Source organism: Trichosurus vulpecula, chromosome 5, assembly GCF_011100635.1.
Source record: "Trichosurus vulpecula isolate mTriVul1 chromosome 5, mTriVul1.pri, whole genome shotgun sequence".
In the NCBI taxonomy this organism is placed as follows: Eukaryota; Metazoa; Chordata; class Mammalia; order Diprotodontia; family Phalangeridae; genus Trichosurus; species Trichosurus vulpecula.
The window spans coordinates 39,775,066-39,794,097 of NC_050577.1; the positions used below are offsets into that span (position 1 = coordinate 39,775,066).

The 19,032-nt window shown below is 43.4% G+C and overlaps 2 protein-coding genes across 2 annotated transcripts in view; one reads left to right on the forward strand and one right to left on the reverse strand.

The window, feature by feature from the left end:
• Positions 1-15,297, forward strand: part of COL6A6 (collagen type VI alpha 6 chain) — a 113,492-nt gene extending 98,195 nt beyond the window's left edge. The window contains exons 33-36 of the mRNA XM_036760312.1: positions 1,566-1,662; positions 5,337-6,008; positions 10,885-10,981; positions 14,093-15,297. Of these exons, the coding sequence (XP_036616207.1) occupies positions 1,566-1,662; positions 5,337-6,008; positions 10,885-10,981; positions 14,093-14,261 (1,035 nt within the window). The 3' untranslated portion in view covers positions 14,262-15,297. The remainder of the gene's footprint in view (positions 1-1,565; positions 1,663-5,336; positions 6,009-10,884; positions 10,982-14,092) is intronic.
• Positions 15,298-18,349: 3,052 nt separating this feature from the next.
• PIK3R4 (phosphoinositide-3-kinase regulatory subunit 4) overlaps positions 18,350-19,032 on the reverse strand; it is a 70,891-nt gene continuing 70,208 nt past the window's right edge. Inside the window, exon 21 of the mRNA XM_036760161.1 lies at positions 18,350-18,987. Coding sequence (XP_036616056.1) covers positions 18,817-18,987 — 171 coding nt within the window. The 3' untranslated portion in view covers positions 18,350-18,816. The remainder of the gene's footprint in view (positions 18,988-19,032) is intronic.

Here is a 19,032-nt window from a genome sequence, read left to right on the forward strand (position 1 = left end):
AGTTATTTATACGTTGTGCCCTCCTTGAGGGAGGACAGTTTTTGTTTTGCCTTTCTTTGTATCCCCAATGTCTAGAACACAGTAAGTGGATAATAATTGCTTGTTAATTGACTGATAAGGACCCCATTTAAACATTAAAATATTTCTTAGAGACCTTAGAGTCTCACAGGATCATGGACCTAGAGCCAAAAAGGACCTCAAAAGCCATCTAGTCCAGTTCCCTTGCTTTACAGATGAGGAAACCGAGGCCCAGGACGGTTAAGTCATTTCCCCATAGGAAGGACCAGAGTTCCTCAGTGCTTCTTCCCCTGTAACTACACTCCTGGTATCCATTGATTGGGAAAAGACATAGGACATGTTCCTATGAATTCATTAATCATTTTAAATGAATTTGCACTTATTAATCACAACAGCATCCACATAGATTTAAAAATAGTAACTCCTGAGAGCAACCCACTGTTTCTCCTGCCTTACTCACTCGGTGAAATGGCTGGTGTTGGTAGGGAACCGTCAACCCCTGGCCGTACACCCACCGATAAGGACCAGATTGCTCGGCAGTCGCTCATCTCATCGGCCAGCCCTCTGTAGAGCCCAGTGACTGTCATGGAGGAATCACTTAATTAGAGAGTGCTTGTGCACTGAGTCACGCTGAGGGAAAAGAGGAAAGAAAGGTCCTCTACGGCAGCAGCCCTTCTCAGGCAGGGGCTGAGGCGAGACATATGCAGCCCAGCTGCCCTATCTACTTTGCTGTGCCAGAATGGGGCCATTTTAAAATGAAACACCAATGGCTGCTTACTTAATAGCTATAACTCCTGCTTGGATGGATGTGGCCTCTACCCTTGATTCTCACAAGAGCGCTCTTGGGAAGGCAGTACAGATAGTACCCTCTTTTTACAAATTAAAGAAATTGAGGCTTAGAGAAATAGGGTGCCTTTCTCAAAATTAGATACATTAAGTACCAGAGTGGGGACTGAAACCCAGAACTTCTGTCTCCAAACCAGCCCATTCAAAGGAATTATAAAAGATATATTTTTAAAATCTGGATTGGAATAGAAAAGCATTTATTAAGCACCGACTTGGCGCCAATCACTGTGTGAAGTGCCGGAGATAGAAATAGAGAATTGAAAATTTTCTATTATAATAGAAAATAAGCTCCCTGAAGTGAACAGACTGAAACTTTCTAAGGTCTGGCATCTTTATACACAAGAGGTTAAACCAAGGGGGAAAAGCAAGTTCAGGTAGACTCAGTGAATGTATGTGCGTAGATCTGTGGGTCTCAAAATTTCATTGAATGGCAGTGACAGTTACAGCAGACAATACCTGTGACGTTTTCACCACAGCCAGGAGTGCCAAGCTGGGGTTTGTTACCTGGAGTCCGAGAATGTGGTTTTTTAAAAATGTATTTTGAGAACTGCATTTCAGTAAAATTGGTTTGCTTTATAATCTGTATTTTATTTTGTGCATTTAAATTCATTGTGAGGAGGAGTCCGTAAGCTTCTCCAGACACTGCCTGGAAGTCCATCACACACACTAAGCTGGATCTGTCTTGGTTTCATTCCCTGTAGATTGATGACACCGGGGCTTTTCAGGTGCTAACTATTCCCCCGAGGGCTGACTACAGGCCGATGCTGAAGCGTCTCCAGCAATGCACCTTCTGTTATGGTAAGAGCCAGGAGCAGGGAGCCAGCTGGATTTCCATGTACACTGAGTCACTGTCTGGCCAGCAGAACTGGAGCTTGGCAGGGGACGTGTGTAACTTTAGGAGAGTTTCCCTGGAGCCCTGACCGAGTTGCAGGCATGGCCCTGCCGCCTTTGGCTTGACTCCCTTGGTGCCTGGGCCAGGCTATCCTTCCTTATAACTCGACTGGAGACTCAGCAGAGGCCAGTTGGACCATGGGATGTTACTAGGAAATGTTTATGGTTTTTAGAAAAACTGTCATTTTGGGTTTCCAAGTTTTTTTCACTAGGGAGCTGTAAATGTGCATTGTATACATTTTTACAACCTTGAACCTCTGGGCTCTCCCAAATCTGCTTTTCAGATATTTATCACCTACATTTGTGCTCAGGAATTTTGATTTCATTGCATGGGCTTGGTAGGGACAGAAGCAACTTGTAGGGTCTACACCCTTCCTTAGAATGTGAAATGTTCCAACTCCTAAAACACAATTGAAAATCAGAATCTCACAACTGGCAGGGATCTCAGAATTCCCATAGCAGAACAGGAATTCCCAACAAGAATTTGAAGCCCTCTACTCTAGCGGGAGGGGCCCCCCTTTTCCCCAGGCAGCCCACTGCATTTTCGATGACTCTGATTGGGAGGGTTGTCTTATTCTCTGCATCTTCCACCCATTTCTCTTGCTTCTTTCCACTATAGCCAAGCAAGTCAAGTCAAATCCTTCTTCAACGTAGCATGAAGACGACTTGTACCTTCTAATTCCAGTGTAAAGAAAGGAGACCACCGTATCAATGGCTTGGTCTGGTAGAAGAGGCTGAGCCAAGAGGTGCACAGGGTCATGTCCCAGCTTCTGGGGATTTAACAGATTGTCTCCTTCACCTGTAATATAAATATATTGATGCTTCATCTCAATCCATTTCAACACACAGGGCCAGAAATACTTGTAGAATTGAGTCAAATGCTTGCCAGGTATATACAGTTACAAAGATATGATAAGGTGACAGAAGCAATAGAACGATAGGTTTTTGGTGGGCTTTCTTACTCTTTAGTTCTCTCTCTTCTTCCTGTGTTCTTTCTGCACCCTCCCTCCGCCCCTTCCTCCATCCCTCAATCTCCTCCCCGATTTCAGGTCACTCTATGTTGTGACTGGAAGCAGTGGGACTCCCAGTAAAAGGCAGGTCAGGTGGATTCCACCATGCATCACGGCTTGGGGCTTTTACGAACACCTCGGTTATCATGCTAAGTTGTTGTCGCACAAAGGGAATCGTCATGCCTGTGTCTAGGGAGGCCTTCTGCTGAAGTTTCCTTGGCTCAGATCCCTTTTCTTCCCTTGGTCTCTTAGGCACAGGATGGAAGATATTTTGGCTGTATTTCTCAGCAATTAAAATAACCACATAACTGAACAAATGGACACCCTGCTGTCTCAGATTCATAGAGACAGCATCCTAACTGTGCACAGGGAGAAGACTTTTTTTTTAATCAGACCATTATACACAGTCATAAAACTTCACTAGATTTCAGCAAGAGAAAGATAATTTGTCTGTAGCCGTGTCTCTAATTAGTCCAGCACCAGTACTAATCCGTGGCATTTCCTGTGGCACACTCAGCTTCCCCACACTGATTTATCTTTCACTGGCATAACTCTCCATTGCGTTCCACCGTGGCCGCTGCATCACAGCCGCTGATACGGATTTCATACTGTTTCCCCTACTTTTCCCTCGATGAATGAATCGAAAGCATTTAGGACACTCTTACTGGGCACTGAACACTCAGCCACATGTGGCTTCACAACAAGAGCCAGAGCAGGGTTGATTAGCATGCCCTTTCCAGTAACAATGACGGTGCTGATATGATTATGGGTCCAGAGTCATCCCATGCTGACCAGTGAGGTCAGCATGGACCCCGGGTTGAGCGTTCCGAGCTCCCCCAGGGAGGATACGATAGAAGAGAAGATGACAATGTCCAGAATGTACGACAATGTGCAAGGTGAATGGTGACATCATGTTTTCATCCACCAGGCATCTATTAACTACCTACTGTGTACAACACAGAAGCTACACAAGGTGAACGGATATGATGCTGGGCTTAGTGTCAGGAAGCTGGATGGTGCCGCAGTGCACATGGTGCTAGACCTGTAGCCAGGAAGACCTGGGTTCAAATTCAGTCGCACTTCCTAACTCTGTGACCCTGAGCAAGTCACTCCACCCTTTTGCCTCAGTTTCCTCCGCTGTAAAACGGGGATAATAACAGCACTGACCCTGCGGGATCAAATGAGATAATCATTGTTACATGCTTAGCACGTTGTAGGACACCTCGGAAGCACCATATACATGTTAGCTATTCTGATTCTGATTTCCTCACTCTGACACATTAGCTGTGTGACCCTACTCTGTGCCTCAGAGACTCCCTAGGATCAATGACTTAGTGACACAGGAAGAAAGTCAAGGGTAACCCATCGTGGCAGTGGCTTATTTAATCCCCAAGTCCTCTGTCTCTCCTTTCTTGGAGTGGCTCCTTGAAGATGAAGCTCAAGCCACAACTTCAGCTTGCAGCCTCCCTTGATCCTGGCCCTCCCTCAGCAGCCAGTGCCCCCCGCCTGACTCCCCCTCCTATGTTTGTGTGTGTTTTTATTCTTTTTATTGGGCTCTAAGGGCTCAGAATGAGCATAAATAGCAATTATTTCTGCTCTGGCCAGAAACTCTGAGGGTCTTTCTCTCCCAGGTGGATTCTTTCATTTAGCAAACTAGGCCTTTTTTGCCTCAATTCTTACCTACTCTTAATCACTGAATGGGTGTTGCCTCAGACAAACTGAGAGTAAGACCTCAGCTTAAAAAGGCCAAGGTCTCCCACTGTGTCTGGGGCCATCTTCAGTCGCCTTGACCTGTGTCTTGCCTCTGGACGGGGGAAGGGCAGGAAGGGAACAAGCGTTTACTGAACACCTATTATGTATTCTATAGACACTGTGTTAAGTGTCTTACAGATATCTTCTTATTTGATCACTGGTACCATGATCAAAGGATTTTGTCATTCAGTTGTTTTTTTCAGTCGTGTCTGACTCTTCATGGCCCCATTTGGGGTTTTCTTGGCAAAGATATGGAGGTGGTTTGCCGTTACCTTCTCCAGCTCACTTTACAATTGAGGAAGCTGAGGCAAACAGGGTTAAGTGATTTGCCCAGGATCATGCAGCTAAAAAGTATCTGAGGCCAGATTTGAACCTCAGGAAGATGAGTCTTCCTGACTCCAGTCCCAGAGTCAGGAAGATCCGAGTTCGAATGTGTCCTCATTGTGAGAGCATTTTTTACAGGATCTCCACTAGTCATAGGGTCCCAGGGCACAGATGAGATTTGAAATTCAGAAGTCAAGTGGACATGGGCCACCAAAGATCCAAGCAGGAATCATGCAGCAAAGAAAACAGCATCCCTGTTATCCCTTCAGGCCTTCTGTGAACACTAAAAGTGTTTAGTGCAGTAGAGCCCTCAAACAGATTCACCAGCATTTTGTAATTGCTTAGGCTACTTGTTTAGAAGTCCATTGCATATACAGTTGGGTTTTTACAGACAGGTCTGTGCAGTCTCCAAAAGACAAAGGTCAGAGACTCTGGTTTCCTCTTTTCCATCCATTTTTCATTTTAGTAACAATAATAATGATTGTTTCTTTGCAGACAGATGCAAGCCAGAAGTTTCATGTGAGGAGGCTAAGCCTCCAGCAGTCCCATCTTACATCGACGCAGCCTTCCTCTTCCAAGGCTCCCGAGATGTGGGAAGTGCTGAGTTTGAGGATGTGAAAGCTTTTCTGAAAGCAGTGCTGGATAACTTTGATGTTGCCTTTGAACCCAAGACCTCTGCTGTTGGGGACCGGATTGCATTACTGAGCCATGCTCCTCCAGGCTTTGTACCCAATACTCAGTCGAGCCCAGTCAGGACAGAATTCAATTTCACCACGTACAACAATAAACGCCTGATGAAGAGACACGTCGAAGAATCAGTTCGGCAGCTGAACGGTGAAGCTTTCTTGGGTCATGCCCTGCAGTGGACGGTAGATAATATCTTCTCAGGCGCACCCAACCAGAGAAAAAACAAAGTCATTTTTGTGGTGTCTGCTGGAGAAACAAGTTATTTGGACAGAAAAGTCTTGAAGAAAGAATCCCTGCGGGCCAAATGTCAAGGTTACGCGGTATTTGTGTTCTCTTTTGGCCTCTCACACAATGATGAGGAATTAGAAGAATTAGCCAGCCCACCCCTCGATCAACACTTGGTCCAACTGGGCCGAAGTCACAAACCAGACCATGGATATGGGGTGAAGTTTGTGAAGTCCTTTATAAACTCCATCAGACGTAAGTAGCTCAGCTCTTCCTTTAGCATTCATAAAATAGCCCGAGAGGCAGCCGTGCACTCGGGTGTCTCCTTGGCATCCTCCAGGGGAACAAACAGCATTATCAGAAAGAAAGCTGGGGTGATCAAGTGTGATGGGAATCCCAGGCTCCGGAATGTTTCATGTCTGACCTCGGGTTGCTGGGAAGGAGGAGTCATCTGAGCAGCTGCACACACGTTGTGATGCATGGAGCAGCAGGGTCTGGGAGCGTGGGAGGTTACAGGGTGCGATTGAGTTAGGGACTGGAAATTTCTGCCATGTAACATTAGTATAGTACTCTTTCATGGAAAATTATGTTTCATCCGTGAACACTAAAAGTAAGAGCCAGAAAGAAATAAGCTAGACTTGGTTTTGTGTTCATTCAAGATCCTGAGGCAGCATTTGAAATCTTCAGAGGCATCATTCTGTCCATCAGAATAAAGCACTGCCTTACAAAAAGGCCTCTCATTTCTTGTGGTGCCAGTAATTACTGCAACTTGCACTCATAAAAAAGAAACATCGACCATCTTTCTTTACTGAGCTTGCCCCAAAAGCATGCCCTCGATATTTAAATACTACCTAAGCTTTTTTATGTGTCACAGACTCCTGGGGCAGTCTGAAGAGGTCCCTTTTTAGAATCATGTTTTTAAGTTCACAGACCCTGTGAAATCTACCCACAGACTCCATGGGGAGTCCTAGGGGTGTGTGAGGCCCTTGGGGATTTGTGGACCCAACCAGAACTCAGAATCGAAGCAATTAAGGCCGAGCCCTGGGTGGGTTTAGACACAGAATGTCCAGGTTGAAAGGGAATCTCAAATACCATCTAGCCCCATGGTCCCTTCTAGAGAATCCCCAACAAGTAGCCCTCCAGTCTCTTTTGGAAGACCTTTAAAGAGGTCTCTACTGCTATCATTCTGAGGCATCCCATTCCTCCTCCAGATGGCCTTAAATGTTGGGGAGCTTTCCTTTCTAAAATTTCTACCAGTGATCCTTGTTCTGTTCCCTGGGTAAGTCTAATATCATACTTTTCCCCCCTGACAGCCCATCAAGCACGTCACATCTCCCTGAGCTCTGATCCCTCCCTCACTTTATTGAAGAGGAAACTGAGAGCCAGAAAGGAATAATGATTTACCAGAGAAAAAGAGAGATGGGTGTAGTGAATGGCAAGCTGGCCTGCAAGCCAGAGAGACATGAGTTCAAGTCCTGAGTCTGAGACATAGTAGCAGTGTGACCCTTGGCAGGTAACTCGACCTGTCAGTGATCTAGGCTTATTTGTTGGCTTTAGGTGGGAGAGAAGGTATCTGCCTGCATTGGCAGAAGGAGTTTGCTGTATCAATGCAATGACATCTAGTTCCCCAACTATGCAGGAAGGAAGAGAGCCTGATTTGGACCTGAGGCTCTTTGCTCCATGGGCAGTGGTTCCAAGAAAATATTCATAGCGTGCAACCCTGGGGATTGATATCAGGAAATGGCAACTTCACAGGCACTAGAAATATATGCTTAAGCTAAAGAAGGATCTGAGATTTTATTGGACACATTGGTGCCTATACATGGCCAGCATCAGCCACATGTTGAAAAGATACTCGTTTAATAACTTACAGGATAAGATCTGAAGACATCCCTACCTCATGGTCAGAGAGAAAGCTAGGGGTGATAAAGTGTGATGGGAATCGCAGGCTCCAGAATGTTTCATGTCCAACATTGGGTTCCTATGAAGAAGGAGTCATCCCAGCAGCTGCACACACGTTGTCGTGCATGGAGCAGCAGGGTCTGGGAGAGTGCTGTGGTTAACGGCCATAACCAGTAGTAGCATAAATGTTGAGATCAATGATCCATCTCTGCGAAAAAAGGAAAGAAAGAAAGAAATATAACCCAAACTACTCAACATAAGCAAGATATATGTGAAAGCAATTTGCTACCCTTTGGAGAGAAAAGCATAGAATCACACCACCACCCATCTGGAGGTCAGACATCTGGCACCTTCTACCCTCTGGAACATGAGCTGTGAGTCTGGAAAGGAGGAAAGCCTTTGTGCTAAGAAGTAATAAGACAAATCCCATACACTGGGCTGAGCCTTACTTATTCTTAACACATAATTGTAAGAGTTATTCAGTCAAAAAAAAAGCATTAAGTTTTTGCTGTGCTCTGTGCACTGTGAGCTAAGGGCTGGGAAGTCAAGAAAGATAGAACCAGTTCCAGTCCTCAAAAAGCACAGTGCATAGAACCCTGAACCTGGAGTCAAGAAGACCTGTGTTCAAATCAGCCTCAGATCCTTCCTAGCTGTGTGTGACCCTAGGCAAGTCACTTAACCTGTTTGCTTCAGTTTCCTCAAATGAAAATGGGATAATAATAGCACCTACTTCCAGGGTTGTTGTGAGGATCCAATGAGATTGTGACTATAAAGGGCTTAGGACAGTGCCTGGCATATAGTAAGTGTTAGTTGTGATGATGATGATGATGATGGGGGAGATGGCACCCAAGTAAATGGGTACGTACAAGATTTATGCAGAGTAAGTGAAGGGAATCTGAAAGGGAAGGCGTTGAGGTAGGGAGGTTGTGGTTGTTGTTAGGTCACGTCCGAGTCTTTGATTGGAGCTGAGTTTTGAAGGAATGGGAGGTGAGGGGGTGAGCTTTCCAGGCATGGGAGAGAGCAGATGCAAAGGCAGAGAGGTGGGAGATGAGTGTCCTGCCCAAGAGAAGTGCAAGTGGTCTGATGTAGGCTGGATCATCGAATGTGTGGAGGGGGAGTAAGGTGTAAGATGGCTGAAAAGGTAGGAAGGGGCTGGTTAGAGAGAACCTGAAATGTTGGACCATTTTCTATTCAGTCCTAGAGGTTGAGCTCCATGAGCAGACAAAGGCTTTAGAAAAGTCCCCTTGGCAATTAAGTGTAGGGTGGACTGGAGTGGAGAGAGACTTAAGGCAGGGAGGCCACTTAGAAGGCTGTGTTGCAGTGGGCCAGATGACAGGTGATGAGGGCCCAAACTGAGCTTATGCCTTAATGAGTAGAGAGAAGGGGATGTGGATGAGTGATGCTGAGAAGGTAGAAATGACAAGATTTGGCAGTGGTTTAGATACCTGGGGTGAGAGTGGGGAGTTGAGGATGACTCGGGTTTTGACCCGCATAGCTGGGAGGATAGTAGTGCCCTTGACAGTAGGGGAGATGGTAAGGTTGGGGGTGGGGGAATGATAATAAATTCTGTTAGAGATCTGTTGAATTTGACCTTTCAAGAAGTACTCAAAAATGTGTGATTGGAATTAAGAGAGACTGGGGCTGTATCTATCTATCCATCTCTATATTTAGATATATAAATCTGGAAATCATCTGCATGGAGATAATAACTGAACCCAGGGGAGCTGATGAGACCACCAAGAGAGACAGTATGGTATGAAAAGGGAAGGGGGCACCCACAGTTAGTGGTGTGATGTGATGAGGAGTCAGCCAGGGAGACAGAGAAATGGACCAACAGGTACAAGGAGACCCAGGAGAGAAAAGAGTCACAAAAACCTGTCTGGGGAGAAGTATCCAGAAGGAGAAGGTGTTTGTTTACAATGATGCAGACAGCTCAAGAAGGATAAGGACTGAGAAAAGGTCATTCACTTTGGCAGTTAAGCAATGGCTGTTCATTCCAACAACCTGGGAAAGGGTTTCATTCTGACCCTTCAGAACAAGGAAAAAATGCAAACTCTCACCCAGATTAGTTCATTTAGAGGTCAGATCCTCTCTTCCTTAGATTTTCCTTTCATTTACATTTTTTGTTTGGCTTCTTGGTGGGATTAGCATCCAAGTGAAAGTTATTGGGAAAGTTACTGAGATCTCATTGGGGTCTAATGGAAGAAGAGCTGGCTTTGAAGCCAGGAGCCCTGGGCTGGAATCCAGGCTCTGCCCCTTACAAGAAGCATGTAACACAGTAGATGAAGTGCTGGCATTGGACTCAAGAATGCCAGGGCCTCATGTCCCACCTCCAGTATTTACTAAGTGTGTGAACATGGACAAGTGACTTAACTTCTCTGAGCTTCAGTGTCCTCCTCCATAAAACAGAGCTAAAAAAATGTTAACATCACCATTATCATTATTAGTGTCCCAGAGTAGAGAATGCTATTTAGATGTCTAAATAAAGCATTAAGGATGGCAATTCCTATTGGGTGGAAAAAAATCTGAAATACATAAAATTAAATATATATCTATATATATTTATAAAATGTATAAAAATATTTTTAAAATTAGGTTACTAAGGCAAACCTCCCCCAAAATCAAGTTTTGAAGAATCTATTTATTATTTATCTGTGTTCTGAGGCAAATGATATGTTCACAAATCAGGAGAGGATTCTGGGAGTTGATGCAGCAGTTGACACAGCTCCTCCATCCTCAGAATGCACCCCCCAACCTTGGCTCTTTAGTTTGCGATGAGAAGCATCTGCCAATCGGCTGTGTGGATTGACTCCCCCAGTCTCTGATATGGGGATCCTTCCGGAAAGTCCAGCAGGATGCCTCAGAGGCGATTGTTGAAGCTCTCGGACATGTCAGGGCTCAGTAGTGAGGGGATTTAGACGATGAAGGAATTTGGACACTGAGGCTTTAAGGCTGTTCAGGTGTGGTTGGCTTGTGCCACCTTTTGTGGTCCTGCATCTTATAGCAAAGTAACAGTTGTTCTTCCCTGGAAATCCTTTTTGACAGTGGAGTCACTTAGCGTTAGTGGCAGCCACAACACCAACACAGATGAGTCTGCTGAGAAGTTTAACGTCTGTTTCTGAAGTAGGTAGTGAGAAGTGCGAAGTCCTACATCAAATAGCATATAGATTTACAATCATGTTGACAGAAAACTACATGCTAACCTAACTACAACCTGCTCTCTCCCTAGGTGCAATCAACAGGTATCCACCATTAAACTTCAAAGCAAAATGCAGTAAAGTGAATGTTCCAGAACCAAAGCAGCCTTCCACCAGGCAAAGCCACCTGTAAGTTGGAACTTCTATCGTGTGTCTGTTAGCCCAGACAAATGGATTTCATTGTTATCAGAAGTATTTCCAGCTCTCCCTTCTGCATCTGTTTCTTTTTGATGTGCTTTAGAAAACAAATTCAGTTCTGAGTTTGTAGGAGAGAGACACTAGCATGCTTCTGGAATTGTAAGTTCTTTACAAGCATACATCTCTCCATTCTAGAAATAATGACCAGCTAGGTCTTGAGCTGTGATTCGAAAACTTACAGAGTGTTGTACATACATTATCTCATTTCATTCCCCTAAGACTTGTTAAGTAGGCAATACAGATATTATTATCCCCATCTTGTACATAAGGAAACAGAAGCTCAGAGAGTTCAAATCATTTGCCCAAGGTCACACTGCTAGTAAGTGCCCAAGGTGGAACCTGAAGCCAACTGTCTCCTACCTTCCAGTCCCTAGGTCTCTCCAACAAGTCATGAGGCCTCTGCATATGCCAGAAACTACGTATCAGGACTACCCTTGATAAGTAGTTTCATTATGAATTATGTTCATTTCCTGAGCTCTGATGAAGATTGGGAAAAGAAATGTTCCCATCAAATTAGGTGTATTTGTGTTTTATTTTTATGGGTTTTTCAGCCTGATTTGAAGCTGAGAGAGAATTTTTAACTCCCCTAGTGCTAAGTAAGCATCCAGGGAACTGTCCAGCAGCAAATGCCTCCTGAAGTGCAGCATTAAAAAAGGCTTGTGAAGCTAGTCTAATAACTCTTTTAAACCGAAGGTGTCATATGAGTGTCATTTGACAGGCCCTGGGGTAGGGATTTAGGGTAGCTGCTACAATGAGGTAGGTTGTATTTACATGAATTCATCCTGGTTTCCTGGGCACCTTAGGGACTACGAAGATATCCCATGAAACAATCTATAAAATTAAAAAGGTCTTCGAAACACTGTGTTCTCTAGAGATACCCTGAATGGCTAGCTCTAATAAGTTGTGGAAGGGAAGGTGCTTTATTTTTTCCCCTTTTCCAAATAACTCTAGGTATGCCAAGGGCATCTCCTGTATGTATCGTAAATGATGGCATTGCTGTCAAATTGAGAGGGCATTAAGGGATTCAGACAGGAAGTCAATGGCATTATTTGTGAGATTTCTCACAGTTTATGTTGGCTGAACCTTGTCAGATTTGTCTCTCAGCATCCAATAAATGCAACAGAAGATAAGCCCACACAGCTTCCCCTGGCACCCCTTAGTCGTACTGTGCACAGGAAATGTGAGTAGAAAGGCAGCAGATTGGAATGAACACCAGAGACTGCCTGAGATAATAGTACCAGCTGTGTATGGGGAGCATGACGAGCAACAAAGATGACTTTGCAGTTCCTCAGGACAGCTTGAGTGAGAATTGGCTCATTCCTCCCCTGGGCTTTCTGAGGCAGAGGTGAAGGATAAATGGTGCTTGTCAGATTAGGAAGGAAGCATGTCAGACCATGAACAACTAAGGAGCCAGATGGCCAGCCAGGGTTGACTGTCCAGGGAAGCTTTGTGGTGAGCTCTGTCAGCCTAGAGATAGTAAAAGGCAGGCAGTCACCTGTTCGTTATGGTAGCCAGTCAGGAAATTGCTTCTGCCTGGCCCTTAAAGTGAATGGGGGACTGGAGCCAGGACAGTTTAACCAACTACTGTAGGAAAATTGTATCTGTCAAAAAGCTACTTTCAAGAGTGTCTATCTTCTGAATGGAGGGGGATAATTATTTATGTGTGTGTGTGTTATCTACACACTCACATACATATATATGAACTCATACGTACGTGTATGTATATTATATGTATATATCTCAAAGGTAATTCTGATAATAGGTAAAATCTCTCTATATAGATATAATTATCTATATACATGTAACATGTGTGCATCTCAAAGGTAATTCTGATAATAGGCAAAATCTATATATAGATAGATAAACAGGCATATGTGGGGGGTGTATGTGTGTGTGTGTGTGTGTGTAATTCTGGTAATAGGCAAAAGCTCTTTAGTTTATTCTTTACTATGCCTGCGCTACATGGACCTTGACATCCACAATTCAGTACAATTCTTCCTCCTCCCCTAACCTGCCCCACTCCTTCCTGACCTAATTTGAACTGGCATTTCTAGTATTTGTTTCCCAACAAATATTTTTAGTATTTAATTTTTTCCATTGAACATTTATTTTCTCCCTTCTACTCTGCTCTCTCCAATTCAACAAGAAAATAAGGGAAAGCCTTATAATGAATATGTATTGTCAAATGGAGCAGATTTCCCTCATTGACTCGTCCAACAACCTCATGCATTTGGAGTTCAGTGCCTCTCTGTCAGGAGGGAGTGACATCCTTCTTCATTCTCCTGGTTTGCTCTTGTGTTGTCTTGTGTTGACTGGAGTTCCAACGTCACGGCCAGTTGTTTTTCTCTGTAATGATGTTTTTAGATGAGTTGTTCTAGCTCTGCCTGTTCTAGCTCTGCATCTGTTCGCACAGATCTCCCTGGGCTCCCCTCAGTCTGTCCAGCTCATTATTTCCTTTGGCGCAACAGTCCATTACATTTACATACCAACAATTACTTTAGCCATTCCCGAATAAGTAGGCCCCCCTTGAGTTTCCTTTTATTTTGATACAACAGAAGCTATTTTTAACGTGAGTCTTTTCTATCTTTCTTTTCTCCACCAAACATTTTTGCAGAGCTTCTGATAATTTGCCAAATTGACTATTTGGAGTTTTGTCTGTTCCTTTCCATTGTTCACTTATTGGTGGAGTAAATACAAAAGCAGTGAATTGTGGAGACCAAGCACCAGGACCAAGGAACATAAGGCTTACAGCATAGGAACTGGCCACACGCACAACTTTAAAAATATCACAAAAAAGTAAAAATGAAAAATGAGGGACGACAGGGAAAGCACAGCTTCTCTGAACCCGTTTTTTCCTTTGTAAAATGAGGGGACTAGACTAGATGAGTTCTAAGGTTGCTTCTAGCTCTAGGATCCTGAGGTAAAAAGATGAACAAAAAGTAATTTTAGAAGGTAGAGGAACCACTAAATTTTTATTCAAAGTTGGATAAAATTGGCTTTCTTCACGTTCTGATGTGTTTTCCTTCTTTCTCTTCTCTGTAGCCTTGCCGATGCTGGACCATTCAGAGCAAAGTTTCTGTCCAAAAAACCTCTCTCAAGAGTAGTACAGGGTAATGTTGTTTGGAACGCTAATGGCTATACCAGGAGTATGCCCCGTCTCCTTAAAACTGGAAACAACATGCCAAGCATCGTTCCCAAGCCTCATCTTTAAGAAGCTGCCAAGCACAACGTCAGTTTGCGTTAGGTGCCGGCGTGGCAAGTCATTGTGTTCACAGGACCGGCCTAAGAAGCTTAAGGAACTGAACCCACAGTCAGGAAGTCATGTTTGCATGGGGATAAACCTCCTGAATTTAGAAACTTGGGGCTGTGACTGAATTTGATGTTACTGAGTGACACTGACTGGGGCATACTGTTGGCCCTGTCGTATGTACGCCTTGTCTTAGCATTTATGTGAAGAGACACAGACCATTCCAACAATGGACTGAGGTTTCAGAGTACTATGACCAATGAAGGATTGAAGAATCAAAGAATTTCCAGGTGCTGTTTGCAGTCATATTTAAGCACATTGAAAAGTCTGATGCTTACAGATTGCAGACATGAACCGTGGGTCATGTAAAGAACATGTGCACACGTGCTCACGGCAATGGTGTTGGATTTTGCAAACTATACTCCAGTCTGATTTATACATGCCCAGCTTACCTTCTCCACTTAGAACTGTTTCATGCTCAAAAAGGCATTGTTGTGGTGGTGGTTTTGCTTTAGGTTATTTTCACATGCTGCTTGGCCATCCTAACCCCCTGCCTTTTTCCTCAAGCACTCTGTACTGTTGGTCCCTGTGCCACCATTTCCTTTCAGAAGGAAAGATTGGGTCAGCCGGGTTGTCATTTACTGACTCCTGAGATCGGGATGCTGCAGTCCTTCCCTAGATTTATTCCCATTCATCAGCCCAGATGGGTGTGGGTGGGTCAGTCTTTAATACATGAGCCAGATTTCTTCTCCATACCTCTTCATCTCACCTGCAAGAGAAGCCCCACCACACCCCAAGTTCTGCCCACCTCACTCAGGCAAAACCACAGACCCAGCTTCCACAGACTTCAGGGTACCAAGAGCTCCAAGGAGCTTTACATAATATTTTCACTCAGGAGGAAATGACAACTTAATGCGAAGTACAGCATATATCTGTTGGTTTTGTGGTTTATTTGGTTCGTTTTTCCCCAATGTAGGTGGGGAACATTCAAGTTCAGATTGTCAAATAATGGAGAAAAAATACCTTAGCTGCATTCTTTTTTTTAAGAGAAGTTCTAGTTAACTGAATTTTTCGCTAATTTCAGCAGAGGTTTGGGGTTTTTTTTGGTTGTTGTTGTTCAGTTCTGGTTACTGAAAAAATGTCAGAACCATACCAGTCTATTTCTGCTTTGGTAAGTAAAATGACCTTTTTTGTTGGTGATTGAGGTTGCTTCTAATACCTGTCATCTGATTATGAATTCTTATTGTATTAGACTGTAGGTGTACAAGACATGAGATTGGCCTCAGTGTGGACAAGCTCCAGAGCCTAGGCTGGAAGCTTATTTTTGAAAAATAAATAAATCCCATCTGTCAACTTAGTTGTTTGGTTTTTATTTTTTTGAAGACTAGCCTCTCTTGCCTGAAAATGAAATACTAAGGGAAAAAAGCCCAGTTAATTGAGAGCTCTCGTCACTGAAGTTGAATTTAGTGACCAGGAGCCAAGTAAATAGACAGGTCTGATTTGTCAAGGTAGAACACTCACTCTGAAACAAATGAATTAATAATTAGTCCAAGTCTATGGCTCCCATGATTCTTGCACAGCAGGGCAGTGAGTCAGACTTTCTGGATTATGCAATATTTAGATGAAATTCAAAAGAAGTTCAACCCAATAGTCTGTAGAAACAGGCTTAATGACCCCTTTGAGACAAACCTCCTTCCTTTCTCCTTGCCACATCTAATAGATAAATATATATATATATGTATATATGGATATGTGTATGTATACATAGATTAATCAGCATCTTGCAATTTTCTCCCAATTCTTTCTACAGAAATCAGTTCTGTGTTGGTTGGCTGCCATGTATCTGATGGCAGTGAACAGCAATAACCAGAGGAATGTTAGTGCTAAGTTTATAAGTGGCAGCTTTCTCAGGAAACTGACAAGGTCAAGTAGAAAAGTCTTCCATAGATCCAGGGGAAGTTTAAAGTTACAAGTTAAACATTTTGAAAAATGTTCACTGTTGTAGTTTATGTAGAATTTATTTCCAATATACTTCCTGCACCCCCCCCCCCCCCCCCCCCCCCCCGCCACCGGCTCTGTATCCTTTTAATTATAAATATGTTTAACAGGACTTCTATGGAGATTGTGGACAAAATGCTACATAAAGAGGCCACATTGTATTTCCTAATTAGGCCAAGTCACTATGCTTCTCAGCACGTGTACATTAACACATATCTGTTTTATCATTCTAGTCTTTAGGATAACCTGATGACAGCCTTTTATGGTGGGGCTCAGTCATGTACAGAGCTAATGGCTAACTGGCATGAAATCCTGAACCTGGGAATCTTGGTTACGAACCAGTGGACCGCAGCTGAAGGGTGGGTCTGTGAAAGGGTGGTAGGCTTTACTGATCTGTTGTCATCGTTGAGGAGGGACTGGGGGGGGGGGGGCGGTGTACAAGTCTTTATTCACACAGGGACCTCCTCAGGTAGAAGGAATCTCTTGCACCAAGGTAGTTGACTGGGACAAGGAGACTCATCCATGGTCACATAGCCAGGATATGTCAGAAGCAAGCCTGGAACCTCATCTTTATAATTAGGAAAAACTAACTGGGAGACTTGGATTGTTTTTTAAGAACACTTCTTCACCAGGAGATCGTTTTCAATTTTCTGGTCTTCTAAGCTTAAAACTTATATAACTGAATTCATGCTGAAAAGGGAATTTCCTCGCTGAAAAATAACATTCCTCACTACAGACAGAAAATGAGCGCCATGTAGATCTCACGTGACTCTGAAGAGGCACAGAAGATTTGTACTTTGGTGAGTATAATATTTCCATCTTTCTTTAAAACAGCATTACAAGACTATTTAGAATCGTCACTAATACAAATGATGTTGAACCAAGTCTTAGATTCTACACTGATTCAGAAATATTAATAAAAATCAAAACAGGTTAGGAAATGTAGCTAGCCAGTGGCCACAGATGAGCATGTTTCATTAGACCTCTGATGAAGAAGCAGAGAGCAAATACACATGGGTACAGAACTGAAATCTTTCTAGTTCCTGAGTCTTGAAGCATAGGGAGCAGCTCTCTTGAGGAAACAGGTCAAGGTATTCACTTATTGACTTCAGTGACTCCCCTCTTGCTGGCCTGGAAGTGGTCCCATATTCTCAAAGGCTTTGCTGACTACACAGCACAAGGTCAGTTTCAAAGGGCTCCATTATAAACCTTTTTGACCACACTGAGGCACAGAAGAGTTCTGAGCTCTGTCAATGGAAGGGAGAACCCCACAGCAATGAAACTGTGGATCTTCTGAAGTGCTGATTGATGGCCTCTACATCAAAATGGGTCTGAGGATGGGACTGCATACCTAGAAACCATCAGGGGTATCTAGGTGCCAGGGAAGCCCCCTAAATCAAACTCAAATTCTTCTGAAAAAGTAATGAAAGTTTTTATTTTTCTAAATTAAGATTCAGAAAACTCCCTGACAATTACAGCCATGCAAAAGTATACTGGGCGTGGTCCTGAGGAGGTGTGTATGGTTAGCCTTTTGCTAGGGGGCCCTGGAGAGGGAGCTTCTGGTAAGGTACAGGTTACATGAGCTGCCTCTGAAGTCTCAGCTCTGCCAGGACAGGGTTCTTACAGTGATTACACAGTGGGGGTGGGGGTTGGGGTTTCTTTTTTTAAACTTTTTTTTTCTTGAATTGACATCACCACTTTTTAAATCATTTCCTGTGGTTAAGCTTATGTGCCAGTTGACAAATCGGCTAGCTCCAACATTTCTAACACATAAAATGTCTTTATTGTGTGACATTTTCCAACCACCACGGAGCAGGCTCAGATAACCAAATGGATTTTCAGGCATATCTAACATTGCCATGATGTTTTTTCCCTCATCAAATTTCAGTTAAAGATTTAGTTTAAAAAGTCAGCCAAGCCCAATGGCTGATTCCATCATGTATCTAAGAACATCTAAGAACTCCTCACTTGCCTAGCACACTAAGGCTCAAACTACTGGGGGACTTTTGTTTTCTCCCTTTCAAAGTTTGCATGTTTAAAAAAAATACAACTTGAACATGTCAAGTGGAATTTATTTTCAAGCATGTTGAACAAAGCAGATAGGACTTGGAGAGCAACGTTTCATGACGTCTTTTTCAAGGAAAAAAACATCTGTTGAACTGAACTGATTAAAGTAAAACCAGCTGATGAGTAGCTGCTGTATCTTGGCACTTCAAATTCATCATCTCCACAATCTAACACGACTCCCCTAGCGCTTCCTCAAAGAAAGGTGGAATGCATCAGATCCCATGCAATCGAGCGATTCATGACCACCTCTGGTGTGGTTTTCTCAACTCAGCCACAGTACTGAACGGAACACAATGATTCCGGAAGCTGTTAATTAAACGCAAGACAACACTAATGATAAGACTTTTCACCTCCATCTTCAGTCAGTTCTGTTTTCTAAAAATACTTTTTTATATAGAAAATTCTAGTATATTATTTATTTCCTTATTACAAATTATACAAATCAGTGCAGTTTCTATTTCCACACTTTCACAATGCCATCTCTCGATGCAGTTACTATAAAGCCTTGTGTAGTCTGGAAAGTTGCGATATCTGTGATGATGTCATGATGGCCAACAGGGAGAGATTCTGGGCCCCTTCGAGGGGTGTCATCTGTAGGTCCAATCTTCTGTTTGTTTTGAATTTCCTAATTAGAGGTCCAAAGGAAGGAAAAAGACAAGGCCAGAAGGTT